We start from the raw sequence: 21843 nt of genomic DNA on the forward strand, positions 1-21843 counted from the left end.
AAGCAACCTCTGTACTCCTCCGTGTAACTCTGGTGTGTATGCTTAAACTAGTCCGTGTATGGATGCTCTGGCGGTTTGCTTTATTTATAAAGCGGGGCAAAAGTTTTTTTCGGTTAAAACTCAGATGCTTCATATCTTCCGCCCCGCCCATACAAACAGGACATTACGCTTTTGGGTAGTTATAACAATATAAGTGCGAATGTTTTCCCATGTTGCCAGAAAAAACAACTTGGCCCAGGCTTTGTTTCAATCCTGGCTCCGCCATTGAGTGGGAGGGCACTTGCGCCTGCTCGTGGTGACAGAGCAGGCCAGCGGCAGAGTTGTCGTGACGGGCAGGCGGTGCTGGGGGTGGGGGCAGGTGTCGCCTCGGTGGCTGGCTCTGCGCCTGCCTGGCTTCGGCCTTCGAACCTTGGTGGGCTACTGATGGGATGGACAACCTGACTGAACTGTGTCTCTCTGCCTAGCTTGGTTCTATTTCCTACAGTGCATTTTTGTTTCTGAAAGAAAGGCAAAAACTTTGCCCAGTTTTATTAAATGAGCAAGAACAACCAGGAAAACAGTTAATAGTCCATCACATTTCGCAATTTTCTGAACAAGTTTATGTGAAAAAACAACCAGATTTGCTGGGAATTGCAAGCATTGACCAGAATCTTCCAACAGTAGGGGAAGCAGGATATCTATCCATGTAGTAGTGTTGCAATTGCAACCAACAGTGCTAGTCTCAAGCCAAAGGATCAATATTTACACACAAGTCATATTATGTACGACACCAGCCATAGAGAATCGGCCAAACAAGAACATAGAGAACGACAGGTGTGTGTCATTCACTTGCTTGTTAAAGAGGGCGTTGATCCAAAGCCCTGTGTAACAACTGAATCCAGCTTAAATTAGATATGCATCCATAATTTTATAGAACCATTGTTACACATTCAAAGTGGCATACCAGAAATTAAGACGGAAGCAACGGATGTTGTGGCAGTCTCCTTCGCTAAATAACGGCAGATCCGCATGTATGTTGTGGCTGTATTGATAACTGGAATGGACAAGATAGTTGGTTAAATTTTGCTTGATCTGTACTCTTCCCTAACGTTACTGGTTTTGAGCGTCGACGTGTTCTCCAATTCTAGAACTTTGCCTAAAGTCCAAGTTTGGTCCAAAAACTTTCAAACCCACAAAAAACGAACATTGCACGTACCAAAACATTCACCTGATCATCGACTGTTTTGATAGTGCATACAAGGTATGCATTAAGCACATAGCTTAGTCCTAGAACCTAGGTTACTACTTCCAATGTCAATCCATATGTAGAATAAGTTATAGCATTTTCAGTGTTATAGTAGTTACAAATATATAAATGCAATGTTTTGTATTCTCTAGGTTAGGAAAAGGAGACTAATACACTATATGCTACACAATACCCTGGCACTTTAATACACCGTATGCTAGTGATGTTACCTCGTTGCTAATATACCAATCCATACTTTCCAAACCTTGAAGCAGATCAATAATTTTCTTCATTGTAGGTCTTTTCGTCCGTTCAGGATTCACACATATTAGACCTACTTGGATGCATCTTGTTATTTGTTGGCAATTTATTTCGAGCGATGTATACCCTGATTCTTTTTGCATCACATTTCTCCATTTTTGAAGTTCCTGTGAAATCACAAGTTCAGAACACAAATATGTAATGTTACTATAAGATAGTAAAATGTCACATGGTCTCTATGAAAGGGGGACTCAAAAGTTTATAAGAAATTTCCTTACAAGTTCGATGAATTCGCTGGAAGATGTTTTGATATCATATGGGTAGTCCCTATGCCCCGTTATCACCTCCATGATAATCACACCCAAACCAAATATGTCTGACATAGGTGTGATTGTACCTCGTAGGTATTCTGGTGGCATATAACCTCTGCATTAATTAACATGAGTGGGTGAATATAAAGTTTCAAGAGAATGTTAACGAAAATGCATTTCGTTGCTTATTAAAAGCAAGGGATTATCAAGAGGAGGCTAACTTACAGTGTTCCACTAATAAGGACAGTGTGAAAAGTTTGTTTTTGATCAAACAGTCTTGACAGACCAAAGTCTGTGATTTTTGGTATCATATTTTCATCAAGCAATATGTTCCCGGGTTTTAGGTCCAAGTGAATAATGGGACCATCGGATTGCTCGTGGAGGTACTGTAGACCATAGGAAATTCCCTCGATTATTTTGAGGCGTGTGGGCCAGTCAAGTCCAGTGGATGCATCTGCGTTGTAAGTAAAAGAAGATAATTCTATAGATAATGTCTTTAAACCTATTATTATTGGCATGCTCTACATAGAAAGACTTTGAAAATTGTGTTGTATATATTCTTTTTTTTCACTCATAAGAATGTGGTATTCAGGACGTATAATCAAACCACAAAAAATGTAATCTTAAATAGAGATCAAAAGTAGAGAAACAAAATCAAAATTTCATACCTGAAATGTACTTATCAAGACTTCCCTTTGGTAAAAACTCCAAGGAAAGCAAACATTCAGTGCTCCCGGCAAAAATGAATTTTCCTTCGTGATGGTTGCGTAAATGTTGTGTTTCATAACAGTAGCCTACTAGTTGAACTATATTTGGGTGTTTTACTTTCATCAGAAGATTAACCTCATTCTCAAATTGCTCCTGCGAGCTTGACATGGACTGCACAAGCTTCTTCACCGCGACCATTTTCCCATTTCCTAGCACTCCCTGTTTGAAGTCTCTTATTAATATGAGTATGTATTTTTCAGTCAATTAAGGTTTACATTTTGAGAAAACAAAAACATATATGCTTTAACCTTACCTTATATACCACACCAAAACCACCTCTACCAATTATTCTCTCAGTGCAGAAGTTGTTTGTGATGTGTTTAAAATATTGTAACGCCATATGGTCATCTGTGGATCCTGCCTGCATAAAGAAGTCCCTGGTTTAGCAAAGAATTTCACTTATATTGGTTCAATAGAACTTTTGGGTTAACTTGGAGATTTCTATCAAACAAAAATATCAAAGTTATTTTGGAGCTATTGACAAAAAATTAATTATTATGTAGACCTTTTATTACAACAACAAAGTCAGATCCCAGTGAATTGCCATCTTTTTTTTAATGATGTGCTACAATGCCATTATTTTATACCGCCATATTACTGTCATTGATGTGGATTTCAAGAGAAGGGGGGAGTTTCAGTGTCTGGGGGAGAGGGCACCTCCATGGCAAATCAAGCTAGAGGACTCAGCGGTGCGGGTGAGCTGTAGGAAAGGTATGTTTTCAAATTCTGCTTCACATCTTGTTTGTTGAATCTGTAGCTGGATTGTTTTCCCAAAATAATGTACCTACTGCATGAAAATCCTTTTTAGCAACCAAATTTTTCTGTTGCATATAAAGTTATGAAAGATTCCCTTTCAGATCTACATGCTTATATACTGAAAAGGTGATGCAATATTCTTTTTGTCATGTTAGGGTATGCGGGACCATCTGTCAACCCGACCTTCAGCAAGTTTGCAAAAAACAATATGGCAGCATATGGCATATGTATTTCTCATCCAGACAAGCTTAGTCTGGGATGATACATGTCCCACTCCCATGTGGGGATATCTAGGTGTTATCTCAAGTTGCAACATGTTTTTGATGTGTAGTGGGGCAGTTCAATAGGGCATGGGAGTCGATATCATCATCTAATATGGTAAAATAAGAAAGCATATGTGCAAAATCATGTAAGTAGTGTTATGGAATTAAAGATTTGATGGAACCCGTCACTTTTATACGATTTCCTTACTATAGAGAAATTTTCTGTTATGGCTTTTAAATGTCATAGTTATTTCAAAAACTCTGACATTTTCCACGAAGAATAAAAACAGTTATTTACTACCTATACGCAGATGCGCGGCACACCCCAACTATCACCGGAGCACAATGAATTTCCAGTGAAGACAATCTGTCGTGAGGGCGGGAGGCATGAGGTTGCCTGGCATGCGAAGCTCGACGGACAAGTCGCATGCACCACCACCGAGCAGTCACCGCCACCGGATCATCCAACCGAGATGAGACACGGTGCGGATCACCGCCCGAACACATCAGAGCATGGTTAATAGTATAGCCAACTGCTGGCTATATGAACATGCCATGTCACCAAGAGTTAGCATTATTAATTGGTCATACAATAGAGTGGGCTATAAGGTTGGCTATAAGCTCATATATTTTTCACTTTCTCTCTCTCTCTTTCTCTCATTAAATGTTTTTGCCTAGGAGCACGCATAGAGCCTTTCTCTTGCATTAGAGCCCACTCCTTTATTTTTTTTCTTGTCTCTCTCCTTCACATAGACAAAAATGTCATATAAGCGGGCTTATAGACCACTATTGTACTTGCTCTCAATGGTGGCACGCACCCCCAAAGTTGCCGAGTGGATCAGAGTTGCATTCAACCTTCTACCGTATCAAGCACCTTGGGAGCACACTGCCAGCCGCTTGCAAGAAACCATATGCCAGATCCCGTCGGATCCAGCCTGCCGCGACACACCCAGCCAGATCTGGGCCAAGCCCGTGCCAACCACCACGCCACAGCACCACCCATGTCACACAGCATAGAGGACACAAACGGAGGTGCTTAGATGGGATAAACTGTTTGGAAGAATAGGGACTGGAGGGCCCACGCCCCCTGAAAATCAGGGGGGTGAAGTTTAGTTAGTTAAGGAATCTCGTAAAGCCCCCGTATTACCCCGTTGATCTAGAATTTTTGCTTCAGTAGCGTAGAGCACTTGCTCCAGGCACGCACGTCGCCGATCGGTGACAGGAGACCGGTCAACCCGGGTGAGGAGAGAAGGAGAGAGCTGGACGAGTGCACCCGCCGCCGCTATCAGCAACGATGGCCTCCTCCTATGGCGATGGCGGGGGCAAGATGGCGATGGAGTTAGGGCCGACGGCGGGGTGTCTTCCGGTCCGGAGTCGATAGGTGTTTTCTCCATGAACGTCTATCTCTAGCTAGCTTCTTTATCTCGTACCAATGTAATACAAAATAATAAAGGATGTAGCTAGATCTTAGTCAACTAAGATTTAACCAAGTCTCGCTTCAGTGATAGAACATATAAAAGAGAATGGAGCGTAGCTCAGTTGGCAAGGCAGGGGTACACAGCCAGCCCACCAGTGTTTAAGTCTTGACTCGAGCACTTGGTGCTCATGGAGTTTCCTTCTATAAAAAATGCCAACAGGCTAGTCTAGCCCCGGTTGGTCTTTTTTTATATAGAACATATAGAAAAAAGAAATAAAAAATTAAAATAAATTTTTGCATGGATCGTCACATAATATCCCACAAATATAGCATTGACCGAGACTTGGTTAAGTCTCAGTTGACTGAAATTTGGTAATCCCGTATAATAAAAGCTCGCTGGAGTACATCAGCTCGTACTCTTGTTTTCTCACGGAAGAACGTGGTACCACAAACAGACTCACTATCTGTCCGTGGACGAGTCCATGTACGTGTCCACGGACACAGTTACAGGAGCCAGCCATCCAACCCTATTCATCAAACATCCACTCCTATTTTCATTTTTCAATGCCCGCAACACTTCAAAATAACTATAGATGAGCATGATTCTTTGAGTAGTGAAAATATTCAAATTCAACACTAGTTTAAATTAAAAATTAAATATTCAAACATTAAGTTTCCAAATAAATAGTCAAACTTGAATTCAACTTATGTTCTAGTTGTCCCCTTTTAAGCTCCCATAGATGCTCAATTAAATCATTCTTTAGCTGATCCTGAGTTGTTCGATTCTGAATCTCTTGCATTTGGACAAACCCCTCAAACATCAACAATTTGGCGATGGCTTTTCGACAAACACTTGTTAGGCGTGGTGTCCGCTGTGGACGGCAACCGCAAGGGCTGGGGGTACCTCAGCCGTGGCTGGACGAGGGGTAACAACGACATAGGCAAAGCGGAGTTGGTGCCTGGATGAAGTGGTGGAGGTCCGGCAAGGCCTGGACCGGGCTGCTGGGGTGGTACATCAGTGACGTCGGCCTGGGATGGAGATGATACAAAGAAGAGGGGACAAAGTGAGAAAGACTCGGGAATCAAATGGGGTTTCAGGTGGGCCGGGGGTGTCGGAGTCCAACATGGAGGAGGTCCGGACTCCCGCAAACCTCCCTCGGATTTGCATCCAGTTTGTTGGGAATATTCATATTTATGTTTAGTTTGTAAACTTTGAATTTGATTTGTCAACTATATTCGTGATTTGGTTGAATATTCATATTTATGTTTAGTTTCTATATGTGTGCTAATATGTAGTTGCAGTGTATACTAGAATTGCATAAGTTTAGAAAAAAAAATTACTCCGTTATATATAGGGGATCGGCTAGGTCCGACCAAAATTTAGTGGAGTAAAAATACTTCACTAAGGGTTTACTCCACCTGATCCTCTTTTATTTTTAAGGGATCGATTAGAAATGGCATAAGAAAGCCGCTTTTCCCAAACATGGAGGCTTTTGGCACACGTCAGCTATGTTTTCAAATTCTGCTTCCCATCTTGTTAGTTGAATCTGTAGCTCGATATATTGTTTCTAGCAAAATTACATACCTACTCCATGGAAATCCTTTTCGGTATGCATTTTGTCCTTCTGTCATATAAATTTATGCAAGATTCCTTTTGAGCTCTACATGCTTATATATTGTGAAAAAGCTATATATACTTTTAGTCATGTTAAGTGTGTGCCTTTTGTGCACTGGACAAAACAATAAGTTTGGCGAAAGAAGATAAAATTGTATGGCAACATATATGGCATATGTATTTCTCATCCAAACAAGCTTTAGTCTGGGGTAATACATGTCCCTAGTGCGCTTAATAGTTTGTATCCCAAGTCGTGACATGGTTTTGACGTGTAGTGGGGCAATTGCATGGGTCATCGAAGTCGACGTCATCATCTAATATATGGTAAGATAGGAAACTGTATGTGCAAAGTCATGTATATAGTGTCATGGAATTTAAGATTCAGTGGAACCCGTCACTTTGATAATTCCTTACACAGAGAAATTTTCTATAATGGCTTTTAAATGACATTCTGTAGATTGAGTGTCAAGGAACTCACCTCAGTATCTGGCATAAAATCTGTAGGCTGCAACTGGGCGCCGACTTCAAGATGAACGCGCAACTCCACCTTATGCCATATAACTCCGGCCTTTGTTTCATAGAATTCTGGAAGATCGTTGGTTTGGAAATCCTCGCTCACAATGGTGCTGAACAGAAAGACCATATCATTGCATTCGGTGCTCCGTAGAAGCCCCTCCTTTGTTGTCCTCATTACCACGAGATTTTGTGTGCACCTTGGTGGCAGGATTCCGTTGCTGGGTCTCATGGTGTATTCTGCCACATTGGTCGAAGTGTACCTTCCAAGGAAAGCGATGTAGTCGTCTGTATTGTTAACTACCTTAATTAAAGATTTAACTGAATTACTCGCGTCTGGAACAAATGGAAAGCGGAGCCAATGGGGGTTGACTTGGATCAGCTCCTACAGGAAAGCAGAAAGTAATGGATTGATTGACCCCGTCAGTTGACAACGTAATATTATTCTTCGGTTCAGCAAAGTACAATACTACAATAAAAGCTCGCCGGAGTACATGAGGGCATACTCTTGTTTTTCTCATTGAAGGATTGCAAATATGTACGACTTTTTCTAATACTCAGTTTTGCAAAACGTGCATGTAATGTACCATGGTCATCTCTTTTAACTCTTACTTATTAAATAGATAGGCATTTCTCACATCAAGCAAACTCAATTATTAATTAGTTGGAGTATACATTGTACTTTGCATCTTGTATTTGTGCACTTATATCTGGGGGACACCAGCTTTGAAAGATATTGTCAATTAGGATGACAAGTCATGTTCAGGCGACAAGCGTGTGTGTATGCCTATGGGTATAGTTTTAACAAAAAGAAAGTTAATCCAAAAAAAGTAGTCAGTTGCCAGAATTGAAAAATCCGTGAACCCTGCCTCATGCAGACGAGCCGTGCCCCCCCCCCCCCCCCCCCCCCCCCAGTCCTCATGTGCAAACCAAACCAATGCCCATAAGCTTTTACTGGGTTAAGACCAATGGTGGAATGTTGCGGCTGCAATCTACTGGGATTGCTCAGTGAGTTAGCGACGTCAATTGGGATGGTTGAGTGTGCTCATTTTTCTAGAGACGTCAATAGCGTGGTCTTGACCTACCTAGATTTGTAATTGGGTGGAAAGAACCCGTAAGTTTTCTTTTGAGAGCTATTGGGCGAATATATTTTATCTTGGTGTGCTGCAGCGAACAGAGGTTCGGAAAAATATCACCTTGGCACGTACTTCGTTGGAGGTTTTTACCAGGGTTGTCTATTTCAAGAACTGGTGGTAGCTCAGTAATAGGATCGGTGATGCTTGATTAGTAACTCCTTACCCAATCACTAGCTACACTCTTACTCCCTTCGTCCCAAAATAAGTGTCTCGAGCTTAATACAAATTTGTACTAGAGCTAGTACAAAGTTGAGATACTTATTTTTGGGACGGAGGGAGTATTTTCTTTCATTACAAGAAGATTTTCATTTTTCCCTTTTTTTCCTTTTAGTATCGTGTGTGCCTTTTTTTAATAAAGGACATTTAATTGAATTGATACATCAAGGTGATACCACCGCATCGAAAGAATGCCCGGTCTCTACATAGCGACATGCACACAGCCAACATGTTCTACAGACCCAAAAATAAGCATTCATTTTAACGTACAAATAAATCAATTCAGCCTAGTGTGCGGCAGTTCCTATCCGGTGTGCATTGATGTAAAAAAAAAGGCGTGTATGCATCTGTTGATCTAGATGCCGGGAGAAATATACCCTTTTTCCAAAATATTTTATCAATAAACATCGATTGCCATGATTGCTTTCTCTAAAAATAAGAGGGCAGGACATGCTATAAATTCAATTGAGCCGCTAATATAATACGAACACATGTAAAATAAAATGTACTATGGGGAACTCACCTTAGTATGTGGCATACCGTCAGGGGACTCTTGTTGATCTACTGGGTAAAGAACGACGCTCAACTCTTTCCTATGCCATATTTGACCACCCTGTTTTTCGTTGTAAAATTTGAGTAAATCACTGCCATATTCGGAGTTACTGAAGCTCTCGTTCACAGTGGTGATGAACAGAAGGTACTTGTCATCACACTCGATGCTCTGTGCAACGGACTTCTTCGCCACCCTTGTTACAAAAAATTCCTGTGTGGACCTTGGTGGCAGGATTACTCCACCGTCCGGACGGGACGTGTACAATGCCTCATTGTTCCTCATACACATAGGAAGAAAAACGACATAGTTATCCGTGGGGTTGATTAGCTTGATTGAGGACGAAGCTGACAACATCGTGTTTGGCAGAAAGGGGAAGCGGAGCTCACTGGGGTAAACCTGGATCACCCTCTTTGGGTCAGACAGGCTTATCTACAGAAGAACAGAGGAATCATGCAATTAATCGAGTACATTAGCTTATGGCAAAAACTGCATCATCCTTTATTTGGACAAGATAAATAACAAGGAGGAACAGTGGGCAAGTGGTGTTAGGATATCCAATTTTTATTTTTATTTTATTTTTTGTGAATAGATGATATCCAGTTAACAATACAACTAGATGATTTTTCATGGAACTGCGGAGAGGTAGGACGGAAAAATATTGAGCGAGAGCGAACTATAAAGCAGTCTACAATACAAATTCACAATATACAATTGTACTACACAAATGCTCCTTCCTATCAATCTTCTACCGTTCTATCTTGAGTGAAATGCGTCATTAGTTCATCAACTCAAATTGAATGCGTGATTGAGGCGAACAACTTAAAGAAGTGATTAGATCTGATCCATAAACTCGTTTGTTTGATTAAATAAGGCCAAAATTGTTCGGGGAAAAACTGGCCATGTAGCTACCATGTCAGCCTATCTTTGACCGCTCGCAAAGTGACGAATTTTTACAAGGGTCTTTCAGCGACAATGCTGACCTAATCAGATGTAGGAAATAAAATTGAAATGCCTCATCCTGTGTGGGACTCCCTGTTCAAGAATTCGGCCGATTAATGTGTTAACTTGTCGATTGAACGAGTAGCCAATGAACTAATAAATCGTCCGATTAATTAATTAGCTGGCCGATTAACTTGTCGTTAGCCTATTAGTCCCCTACCCACTAGCCAACCACGATATCCTCAACAGTGGTGGGACTTGAACCCATGATCCAAGGGCAAAAACAAAACATCAATGACTACTACACCGCTAAGTGATTAATGATTAACTTATCGTTAGCCTACTAATCACTTTTTCTGCCCAAGTCTTTGTCGATTCTGATAGTATGCCGAGTACAAAATAATAGGTTGGTCATAGAAAAATGAAATGGAAAAAGGAAACAAAAAAACACTGGAAAAATAAAAGCGCTTGCACGCGTCGAGTGGGTCAGCCAACTTTGATTATAGTTGATGTTTTGGTAAGATCTGATTTGATTTGATTTGGGTATGAGTAGTGGAAGGAACAAATGCTTGGATTTACTTGAGATTTTTTTAATGATTTGATTTGAATGAGTTAATGCATGACGTTATTTTGGAGAAGCGTTGATCGGATTGAGTTAATGTGTGCGTCAAATGGGCTGGCCCAAATTAGGTGCGCTTGAATGAAAGGTCGCCTATGAGACGTTGTGCGCATAATATCGGGTTGGTGGGAGGTGAGGTGACGCTACCAACTCCCCCTAGTAGTAGAGACTAAGTGACTCGTTCATTGATTAGATTACATAGTGTATGTTTTAATCTGGTACACAACCTTTTGGAGTTTTTTTGGCAAGGGTGCCAAATTGATCCGGTCGAGCAATCATTTTGCTTACGTTGCAGTTGGTCCCTTACTTTGTAAAGAACATAAGCAAAATAGTCTCTAGCAAAATATATATTGACTAAGATCACATTGCTTGCATTGTGTTTTGTCCCTTATATTGATTAGGATCACTTTCCTTGTCTTGTGATTTGGCCCTTACTGTGTAAGAAACGAAAAAAAAGGAACAAATCACTTTCATTACACAGTATATATTGATTCGACCCGGGTTTTAATTTTTCCATAGATCAGATCAGGTCGCCATGCTATATTAAAACAACATGTGGCAAAGGAATAAAATGTGGACCCCCATATGGAAGCCAACCCGAACGAAAATCCAAGAAGATATTAAAACAACATGTGGCAAAGGAATAAAAAACCAAAAATATGTCCCGGCTTTATCACTAGAACACACAAACCCTTACAAAAAACCTAAAAAGTAACTTGCCCATGTGTGTACAGATGAAAACTTGCCAATGTCCAGCAAAATAGTTTGCCATAACTCTATAAGTAAATTTGCCAAGACACCTAAATTTCAGTGTACATCGCACAGTTGCTCTAAATTTTCTTTAAGATAACATATATGTCATGCATGTGGTAAAAAATAAATTAGCCATCGTAGAGATAATAAAAATGCCATGTAATGTATGAGAAAATTGTGTGGTTAAGATAACACATTTGAAACAAAATTTCCATGACTTACTAGGGAAAATTTGGCATGTCGTGAGCCATAAAAATGCCAAGGCATGTATAGAAATAATGAGAATTTTTGGCCACGTGACTATATTACACCCATTTAGTAAATAAAATTGCCATGATTTTTCATAATAAGTAATTTGAGTAGAATAAACTTGTTTAAAATTTACCATGATGTTATTTTTTACAAATTGAAAAGTTTACAAACAATTTGATTCCTATAAAAAGCATGGCAAAATGATCTAACAAAAAACTCTGATAATGCTTACATGGAAATTTTATAGAATTGCCATGGTAAAAATCTACCCAAAATTTATGTTCGGAAATTACCATGGAAAAAATTAACAGTGGCAAAACAAACTATGACTAAATTTGCCACGACAAGTATATGTTCAAAATTTGTCATGGTATTTTAATTAAAACTGCCATGATTTGTATATGAAATTTGGTATATATGTAAAAATAACACTAATTATGACCACATTTACCATGGCAGATGTATGTCAAATTTTGCCATGATTTTTAGTTAAAACTCACATGCTTTGCATAATAAATTTGTCATTTATGTAAAATAGCAGTACTTGAGACGAAAATTGCCATGACAGAAGTATATTAGAATTTTCCATAGTACGTTAATGAAAATTGCCATGCTTTTGTATACGAAATTTGCCATATATGTCAACTAACACAAAAATTGATCAAATATTACATGGCAAATGCATATTCAAATTTGCCATAGTATATTATATCAAAATTGCCATCTTTGTGTAATAAAATTGCAGTGTATATGAAATAACACAAGAAATTGATCAAAATTGCCATGGCAAATGCATATTCAAATTTGCCATGGTATTTTTATCAAAACTGGCATGATCAAAGAAATCTGCCATGTATGTGAAATAACACAAAAAATTGATCAAAACTTGTGACGGCAAATGCATGTTCAAACTTGACATGGTATTTTTACCAAATTTGCCATCTTTTGTGTGATCAAATTGTCGTGTATGTGAAATAACACAAAAAATTGATCAAAATTGTCAAGGAAAATGATATTCAAATTTGTCGTGGTATTTTTATCAAAATTTTAATGATTCCCCGCTCTAATTAGACGTTAAAAATAGATTAGTGTCGGATGCGGGGAAAGGTTGGGTTTTCCTATGAATGGACCCTTTATTTTTTCCTTTTTTAGAAATCCTAATTATTCTTGATTAGATATTGAATAAGGGATGTTATGGATTGAATGTGTAAAAGAAGCAGTATATTGATGCTTTATAATAGAAAATTTCCATGTATGTGAAATAGTTTGGTAATGGATTTCCCATGTGACCATTAATGAATTAATTTGTCAAGTTATGACCAAAAAACCTATAAAATGAAAAGTTTTTAAGAATATGCCATGTGACAATAATGGAATTTTTGTATGAACAAAAATGAATTGCCATGATACCAAGACACCGGAAGAATAATTTACCATTATACATGGCAAACTTGTATGAAAGCCTAAGAAAATCATAGCAATAATGCCATGGGTGAAAGAAACTAAAGTAGAGCACAAATTTTCCATGGCAAAAATCATCATTAGGTTTTGTCGTGTCGTTACAAAAATATTGCTTATTAACTTTGTGGTGGCACGGATTGACAAATGTTCTGTTCGGTATTTGTTCATATGGAAAATTCCATACAGCATCACATTACTCATCTAGATACTTAAAAAAGAAAAAGAAAATGCAGACACACTCATTGAATACTAACTTGCGACTGGTCAAAGAAATGGCGCGATTGACATGGCAAAACTATTACAAAAAAATCTATAAAACATGCCCGAGCTTATCAAAATTTTGCCATGGTTTGAGGAAACCATAGCTTTCTGAATGTTGCCATATCGGTTTGATGAAAATTGTCATGTTAATGTTAAAAAATGCCTATGTCTATGATAAAGATCTTATCTTAAATTTGCTTATTAAACCATTGTCAGAAAATTGCCATGTTCTTTTGTAGCTACACATGGCAAATTGGATGGGGATTGAGGGGGAAAACACATGGCAAAAACTTGTTGGAACAAACCATGTGAACAAAAAATTGCCATGTTTGTGGATTGGTGATACTAGAGTCTAGGTACATAAGGTTCATGTTTGTCATTGTGCTTTACAAGAAAATTTTAGCATTAGCCTACTCACGCAAATTGCTAGAAATTGGGATCCAAAATTCTTACCTCCAAATTGGGCGCCATTTGCGACATACTACATGAGGCAGGGAGGGGAGTCAACGTTGAGCAGTCGACGGCAGCATAAGCGACTGGAGAGAGGCGAGGTTGAACACCCAGCATCAGAGGAGACAAGGATGACCAGCCCCTAGCTCATGCAACGGATGGCAGGGATGATAAGAAGCCACATCGAGAGGAAACAAAACAGCCTGCAACAGCGTCCATGGATGATGGCGAGGACGAGAGCCCACATCCAAGGGGAGGGAAGGTGCATCGACGGGAGTTTATCAGCCTACGACGGCGGCCACAGAACATTACGGGGGATTTGGATCATTTGCCCCACTTCACATGGGGTTTGATGATTTGCCCTAGGGTTGTGTCAATGGCTAGTGGCCCCGGCCGCACCCGTCAATCTCGAGGAGGGGGATCCAATTTCTCGAATGAGGACGAGCATACGCATCGGGCATGAGGTAGCCGAATCGAGGGGATTTGAGCAGCCCGCGATGACGGGCTCGGATGGCGGCGAGGATGGTCTACTCGGTGACACGGCCTCGGATGGCGGCGAGAATGGTCAGCTTGGTGACGGCGGCAAGGAGCGCACAGATGGAGGTGGCCTCAAGGGCCGATGCGGCCTTCGACCTCCGCCCACGACGGCAGTTCGAGCCGGTTGGCACAGACCCGGAGCATGCCGGCCAGGTGCGTCGCGGCGAGCGTGCGGTGTTCAGCCTCCTCTTCCCTCTCTGGATTGAGCAAATAGAGTGGTCGCGATGTGGTGGGAGGAATGGATATGCAAAGCGGAGAGAGGTGTGGAGGGGGAGGAAAGATGTGTTCGCGTTGGGGATCATTTTTACCGAACAATCTCATTTGCTGACGTGGTTGTGATCCTCTGTTTTAAGATGCATGCTCAAATCCAGCGGTGAAAATGACGTTTGGCCCCAAATCTTGAAAGGCCGACGTCAGTTTTTATCATTATATATATAGCTTACCACAGAACTAGTTAATGGTACGTGCCATGCACGTGTAGAGGTAGTTATAAACACACATACTTTTTTTACGGGACATAAACACACATACTTGTGGGTAATTTTAAGTATCATGGTTTGAAGTACCATAGGAGGACTCGCATTGTTAACTAATTAATCATTAATTATATATATATAATTTAATATTGTATTTGTGTAATATCGAATTCACACAATTTATACCAAGAGAAAAAGATACCCACTTCATCCTCAAAGGTTTGGCTTAATAAAATTTAAGTCATCCTAGATTGAGCGATGGAAAAAAGTACTATTTGCAAGTTAATTATCATTACAATAAAATAATAATTAATATTGATTACGTCTTTTTGTTGATCATATTTTTTCACAGAGTTTATTAGTAAAAATAAAGAAAACAAGGATAATAATACATGTAAAAAATTGTAAGAGAAAATAAAAGCTATCTAGTTGTAACACATATAGTAACATTTTTATTTTGTTTTTCATTCTATAATCAGTTCAGGCTTGTGCATCTATACCCAGGCTGCACCGTCACATGTTTTTTCTCTCTCTCTCGTCCTGATGCATACTTGGTTGCTTGCTACTGTGGTTGCTTGTACTACAATTCTGCTCTACTATTGCATGCATCACGGGAGTGGCTAGATATTTCTCGAGAGTGACGGCGGGTTCACATGGGAGAATATCATGTACTCCCAACCCTAGGGTGCTCCCGGTGCTCCGAACTCAGTAGCACATTTTAAAATGTTTGAAAAGTTCTGAAAAAAATCCAGCACATCGACACAACATCACTGTATGTTGTCATAAAATTTGAAATCTAAATTCGAATCATAGCTTGAGAAACATAAATGATAAATTCGACAACAAATAGTACACAACATAAGTTGGGCTTTAGATTTGACCCATTATCACATTGATGTTGATTTTGCCATTTTTGTATCTCGAGTAATGTTTTGAATTTTTTTGACTACATACATTGATGTTGTGTCAATGTGCTAGATTTTTTTCAGAATGTTTTGAACATTTAAAAATGTGCTACCGAGTTTGGAGCACCAGGAGCACTCTAGTGATGGGAGTACCCGATATTCTCCCAGGTTCACATGTGCATCCTAGAAAGTACTACATCTGAGATGGCTGACAGCACAGGGAAAGGCCGCAGCGCGAATCCCTTCAACTTAGGCCATCAGATTGATATATCTAACGGTTCATATACAGCCACGTAAACATGAAACACAGGCCAATAAATTTGAGCTGTCTGATTAGAAAGATCCAGCGATGCATACGACTTACTACTGGTATATTATATAGGAGTATAGATATATATGCTCCGTACTATGTAACCTAAATAGTACACAAATCGCTTAGCAGCATAATGGTCACTGGATGTTGATTTGCCCTCAAATCTCGGTTTCAAGTCTCACACAATGTGTGATTTTAATATAATTTTCTTTATCGGATTAGATTGGCGTTGTTGCAAAAAGCTCCTTGTAAAAATTAGTCGGTTTGCAAGCTGTCAAAATTAGGCTGACGTGACAGCGACATGACCTGGTTTTCTTTTTTACTTCGGAATCGAATTTGGCCTTATTTGATCAAATAAATAATTTGATGGACTAAATCTGATCATCTCATAAGTTGTAGGCCTAAAGAGTACATTCAGTTCGAGTTAATGGACTGATGCGACGCGTTTCACTTGTTCTACCTTTCCTCTTCATGGCCACCCCTAACCGGCACGATCCAAATCGTCTAACGTAGGGAGGGACGTTAGGAAGCTACCGCACCCTGACTTCCCTTCGCTACATAACTAATACTCCATTTATAAAGAAATATAAGAGTGTTTAGAGCATCTTCAATAACTGCGCAACGAGCGGTGCGTTAAAATAGTTTTTTGCGTGCGGTAGGGCGCTAGGTCCAGCAGCGGCTGAAAAAATTTGCGCGCACGACCCGCTCCAACAGATCACTATTTTAGTGACCCAAACACGCTTATATTTATTTACGGAGAGAGTACGATTTAATACAGCGATATAAAGAGTAATTATCTACAGTGCTTCATGATTTGCATAAAATCTCTAACTTACCTTGGCCAGTTTAAACAAAAGGAACCAACCGGCGGGGGACATTGTAGCTTCCTGACTTTCCTCGTGCTAAGTCAGAGGATCCGGTTCCCAACCAGCAACGGTTACTGGAGGCTGGAGCAGTGCCGCGCACGGCGCACCTTTGCTCGCGGCTGCCGTCCGCCTGGCCGCCGGCGCCGCTGCCTCCCGCTAGCGATTCCGCCGTCGCTGCTGCTTGCTTAGGGATTGGTGAAGTCAACGCTAGAGGTCGATGGATTTGCTGAGGAACTGGCCAGAGGAGAGAGGAGCACTTAGCAAATCGATTGACTAGTCCAGCGGGAGGAGTTGGTCCAGCTTTTATCGTAAGTCCGAGGACACGGTCCATTTTTTATTTTTATTTTTGAGAAGAAAGGGAAACATGGCAGAGATGAGATCCATGTGGAGGCATGAGTGGAGATGGAGCGAGTTTATATTAGTCAAGAGATGCAGTTTTTTATTTTTTATTTTTGGCATTGAGAGGAGAGGAGATGAGATGGATCCATGTGGAGGCATCAGATGCTGTGACATTATTATATATATTATTAAGGACAATGCGATTCGGATTTAATATCAAATGTGACATGGGAACCGATAGAGGCTCCCTCCCCCAACGACTTCCATGGAATCAGTCTGATGTTGCTGAAGTTGTTTCATAATCTGTTCTAGTATGAAAATAGCCACAAGTGTATAGAAAAGCTAGCTGGCAAAAAGAATAATAAACAAAAACTGGTTGAAAAAAACTGCACCTTACTGATAAGCTTAACCTATTTTGGATCAGTACAAGCAATAGAAAGGCATATGTAAAATGTGCCACGCTGAACGCTGCTTGTTGCTCGGCTGCCTCCGATGCCTCTAAGAGGCGCAATGGAGACATGTAATGATTCAGACACGAGATCTCTAAGGGCGATGATGGCAGATTTGGCAAGTGGAAACAAGCAGCTGTTACAGGCATAAGATTTGATCAGGCCGGACGGTTGAAGGCTTAAAGGGGATGTGGCAGTGTCAATGTGCCATACTGCATCCGGTAAATTAGTTCAGGCCTTCACATTCAAGAGATGAACTAGGAGTGGAGTGCAGTCAGAGTCAGGTGCTCTGTCCATCTAGGCATTAATTTTAAGTCTAATTCAACACATATGTGTAGGTACTTGTGATAGCTAAATTAGAAGTTAACCATATCCATTTCGAGAGTAGCAGGAGCACCGGAGCAGCTGAGCAGGCAGCGCAGCCGATGCAACTCAGGCAGGGGGGAAGATGCCCTTGACGGTGCGGTCGCATGGATACTGAGTTGCATTATGCAGCTTCTTCAGCTTGGTCGTGTGCTCTGCAGAGACACCAAGAGATCGACCAACAATGCCGGACGTTTACGCAGAAGTCTCTGCAATCAAACGAGAATATGCAGTGCTGCGCATCAATAATAGGACACTTTTGTTTTTGTTTGCCGGTGAGTTACTTTGCTGAAGTGACTGAAAGATATCTTCCTGAGAGGCCTTTATGTTGGGTATGTTCAAAATTTTGTTGTATTGCTAATATGCCATCAAGAGAAATACCAGCCACACTCTGCGATAAAGTGTGGAAGAAAATATGTTCTCAGTCTGCAGTAGAAGGACGTCAAGGAGGACGTTGCCTGATTTACTATGAATGTGTTATGTCTGAATATGTTCTGAGTCTGATCAGGTTGAAGGCAAGATACACCAGTGTTGCTTGTGGTTTAAAGAGTGTATCTGGCAGTGTCAATATGTCATAGCTGCAGTCAGAGTCAGGCACTCTGTCTATGCTCCAGAAGCACGCTAAATCTTCCATGGTTGCGGGTGCCGATGAAAAGCATCACATCTTGTATTACTAGTACAAGATGGAATGAAAATCGATATAATAAAATGAATCAATGGTTGTTGTTTATCCAACAACCATCTTTCCGGGCACATTCCAACTGCTTTAGGTGCTTGTGTCCGCTTAGAGTCCCTTTACCTGGAGGGTAACACGCTTGCTGGCCGAATTCCTTAGTCTTTCGTGAATTTGGAAGGTATTTCTGGTGATCTTTCTCGAAACAACTTGAGCGGTGAAATCCCAAACTTTTTCCAGTCCTTCAATTCTCTGAAGCATCTCAACTTGTCCTTCAACAACCTCGAGGGTCAAATGCCACAAGGGGGGATGTTTCAAAATTCTAGTGAGGTGTCTGTCCAAGGGAACAGTATGTTATGTTCTAGTTCCCCAATGCTACAGCTGCCACTTTGCTTTGCATCATCCAGACACCGGCGCACTTGGCGAACTCTAAAGATAACTGGGATCAGTGTGACGGCTCTTGCTTTGGTCTGTTTGTCATGTGTAGTATTTATTCTCTTGAAGAGGAGGAGTAAGAGATCTAAACAGTCAGATCATCCATCATACACGGAGATGAAGAGCTTCTCATATGCTGATTTAGCCAAAGCGACAAATGGTTTCTGTCCAAACAACTTGGTTGGCTCAGGGGCATACGGATCAGTATGCAAGGGTGTACTTGAGTCTGAAACAAATGGGATGATTGCTGTCAAAGTTTTCAAGCTTGACCAACTTGGAGCACCAAAAAGCTTTGTTGCCGAGTGTGAGGCCTTCAGAAACACTCGTCATCATAATCTTGTAAGGGTGATTTCTGCATGCTCAACATGGGACAACAAAGGGAATGATTTCAAGGCTCTTATTATTGAATTTATGGCTAACGGCACCCTAGAGAGCTGGATTTATTCAGAAACAAGAAGACCGTTGAGTTTGGGCTCCAGAGTAACAATAGCAGTGGACATAGCTGCTGCATTGGATTATTTACATAACAGTTGCGTGCCCCCTATAGTCCACTGTGATTTGAAGCCTAGCAATGTGCTACTAGATGATGCCATGGGTGCCCGTCTCAGTGACTTTGGGTTAGCTAAGTTCCTTCAAAGTCATAACTCTTCCAGTACTATTACTTCTACGAGCTTAGCAGGGCCAAGAGGATCAATTGGATACATTGCACCAGGTAAACATTTACTACATTATTATTATTATCTTTACTCCCTAATATGATTCAAGTTTCCCTTTTCATTTATTCAAAAGGAACCTTATATAGTTTTCAATAATCATTGTTCTAAGATAACTGAAATTTAAACAATGCAGAGTATGGCATCGGGAACAAGATCTCAACGGCGGGTGATGTGTATAGCTATGGAATTATCATCCTAGAAATGCTCACGGGGAAACGCCCAACAGATGTGTTGTTCAATAATGGCCTGAGCCTTCAGAAATTTGTGGGAAATGCATTCCCCGAAAAGATCCGTGAGATACTTGATCCTAATTTCAACATCCCGAGTTTAGGAGACGAAGGTGTGGACCATGGAAACCATGCAATGGTGGGGATGCTGAGCTGCATTATGCAGCTTGTTCAGCTTGGGCTCTCATGCTCCACGGAGACACCAAAAGATCGACCGACAATGCCGGAAGTTTATGCAGAAGTCTCCGCAATCAAACGAGAATATTCAGCGTTGCGTGTCAAGGAATAGGACACTTTTGTTTTGTTCGTTTGTATGTTACAAGTGAGTTGTAGTCTATGCTTAGTTTTCTCAGGTGACTGGAAGATATCTTCCTGAGAGGCCTTTATGTTGGGCTTCTTCGAATTTTTGTTGTACCGCTGATACTTCATCAAGAGAAATACCGATCCACTGCGTGATAAAGTGCGGACTGAAAAAACATGTTCTCAGTCTGCAGCATAAGAGCATCTCCAACAGACACCCTACGAAGCCGCGCGCTAAAAAAATTTTACAGTGCCAAAGTAGCGTTTTAGCGCGCCGGATGATCGAGCATCTCCAGCAGACGCCCAAAAATATAGTGCCCAGCTACATCTCCAACAGACGCCTAAAATTAACCACACGCGCTCGTGCCCAACTCGCCGCCCGTGGCATGCTCCCCGCCATGGTCATGGCCACGCGCCGCCGCACGTGGCCTGCTCGCCGCCGTGGCCGTGGCTGTGGCCGTGGCTGTGGCCGCGCTCCTCACCTGCTCGCCCCGCCGTGGCCACACCCGAGCCCGCCCCGCCATGGCCACGCCCGTGCCCGCCCCGCCGTGGCCGCGCCCGCCCAGCCGTGGCCGCGCCCGAGCCGGCCACGCCAGCGCCCGCCCCGCCGTGGCCGCGCTCCTCACCTGCTCGCCCCGCCGTGGTCGCGCCCGCGCCTGCCCCGCCGTGGCCGCGCCAGCGCCCGCCCCGCCGTGGTCGCGCCCGAGCCCGCCCCGCCATGGCCGTGCCCGAGCCCGCCCCGCCATGGCCGTGCCAAAGCCCGCCCCGCCGTGGTCGCGCCCGAGCCCGCCCCGCCATGGCCGTGCCAGAGCCCGCCTCGCCGTGGCCGCACTCCTCCCCTGCTCGCGTCGTTCTGGCCTGCTTCTCCCCTGCTCGCCCCGCCGTGGCGCCGCCCGCGCTCCTCCCCTGCCCGCCGCCGCCCGTGGCCGTGGCAGCGCCGCCCCGCCGTGGCTGCGCTCCTCCCCGCCCACGCCGCCGTCGTGGTTGTGGCCGCACCCGCGCCCCGCCGCCCATGGCCGGCTGGCATGCGCACGTGAGGAGGCCGGCAGCGGGCACACGCGAGAAGGCTAGTGGCTGGCGCACGCGAGGAGGCCGACGGAGGCCAAGGCGCACGAGACACTTTTCAGCGCGCGTGGGAAGTTCAGCACGCCGGAGCTCACGCCTCAAATATACAGCTTCCAGTCCAGTTTCTTCTGGCGCGCTGAACATTTTTTACAGCGTGCTCTATTATGCAGCGTCCGCTGGAGTGCTATTTTTGACCCGTCCGCTGGAGTGCTATTTTTGACCCGTCCGCTGGAATGATAATTGTCATTGGCAGCTTTCCTCTAATTACAGTCATGATATTACAGTGTGAATCGCTCTGTGAGGAATCTGTTTTGTCTGGCATCCGGGCATAGGAATATATTCATTAGCCTGGAATGCTCTGAATTTCTGAGGGCAATGATGGTAGATTTGGCAAATGGAAACATGCTGCC

At 42.2% G+C, this 21843-nt stretch overlaps 2 protein-coding genes across 2 annotated transcripts; one reads left to right on the plus strand and one right to left on the minus strand.

The window, feature by feature from the left end:
- Positions 1-631: 631 nt before the first annotated feature.
- LOC125554991 (uncharacterized) lies at positions 632-17146 on the minus strand. The gene is made up of 10 exons (XM_087519218.1): positions 16837-17146; positions 9005-9463; positions 7095-7514; positions 2819-2926; positions 2466-2724; positions 2023-2251; positions 1765-1912; positions 1456-1653; positions 944-1033; positions 632-871 (listed from the first exon to the last, which is right to left on the minus strand). Exons 1-9 carry the CDS (start codon positions 16876-16878, stop codon positions 989-991), a joined length of 1908 nt encoding a protein of 635 aa, XP_087375344.1. The 5' UTR covers positions 16879-17146; the 3' UTR covers positions 632-871; positions 944-988.
- A 2081-nt stretch (positions 17147-19227) lies between these two features.
- On the plus strand, positions 19228-20388 carry LOC125554417 (receptor kinase-like protein Xa21). The gene is made up of 2 exons (XM_048717981.2): positions 19228-19837; positions 19975-20388. The coding sequence occupies exons 1-2, from the start codon at positions 19243-19245 to the stop codon at positions 20355-20357; spliced, it is 978 nt and encodes a 325-aa protein (XP_048573938.2). The 5' UTR covers positions 19228-19242; the 3' UTR covers positions 20358-20388.
- Positions 20389-21843: the final 1455 nt, after the last annotated feature.

Source organism: Triticum urartu, chromosome 4A (assembly GCF_056163025.1).
Source record: "Triticum urartu cultivar PI428250 chromosome 4A, HENAU_Tu73, whole genome shotgun sequence".
In the NCBI taxonomy this organism is placed as follows: Eukaryota; Viridiplantae; Streptophyta; class Magnoliopsida; order Poales; family Poaceae; genus Triticum; species Triticum urartu.

Coding starts and splice junctions, on each gene's coding strand:
- LOC125554417 (XM_048717981.2), top strand. CDS start 19,243: ATGAAGAGCTTCTCATATGCTGATTTAGCCAAAGCGACAAATGGTTTC. Junction 19,838..19,974: donor AATTGGATACATTGCACCAG/GTAAACATTTAC, acceptor TAAACAATGCAG/AGTATGGCATCGGGAACAAG.
- LOC125554991 (XM_087519218.1), bottom strand. CDS start 16,878: ATGTCCCCCGCCGGTTGGTTCCTTTTGTTTAAACTGGCCAAG. Junction 9,464..16,836: donor TTTTGTTTAAACTGGCCAAG/GTAAGTTAGAGA, acceptor GTTCTTCTGTAG/ATAAGCCTGTCTGACCCAAA. Junction 2,725..2,818: donor GTTTTGGTGTGGTATATAAG/GTAAGGTTAAAG, acceptor GACTTCAAACAG/GGAGTGCTAGGAAATGGGAA.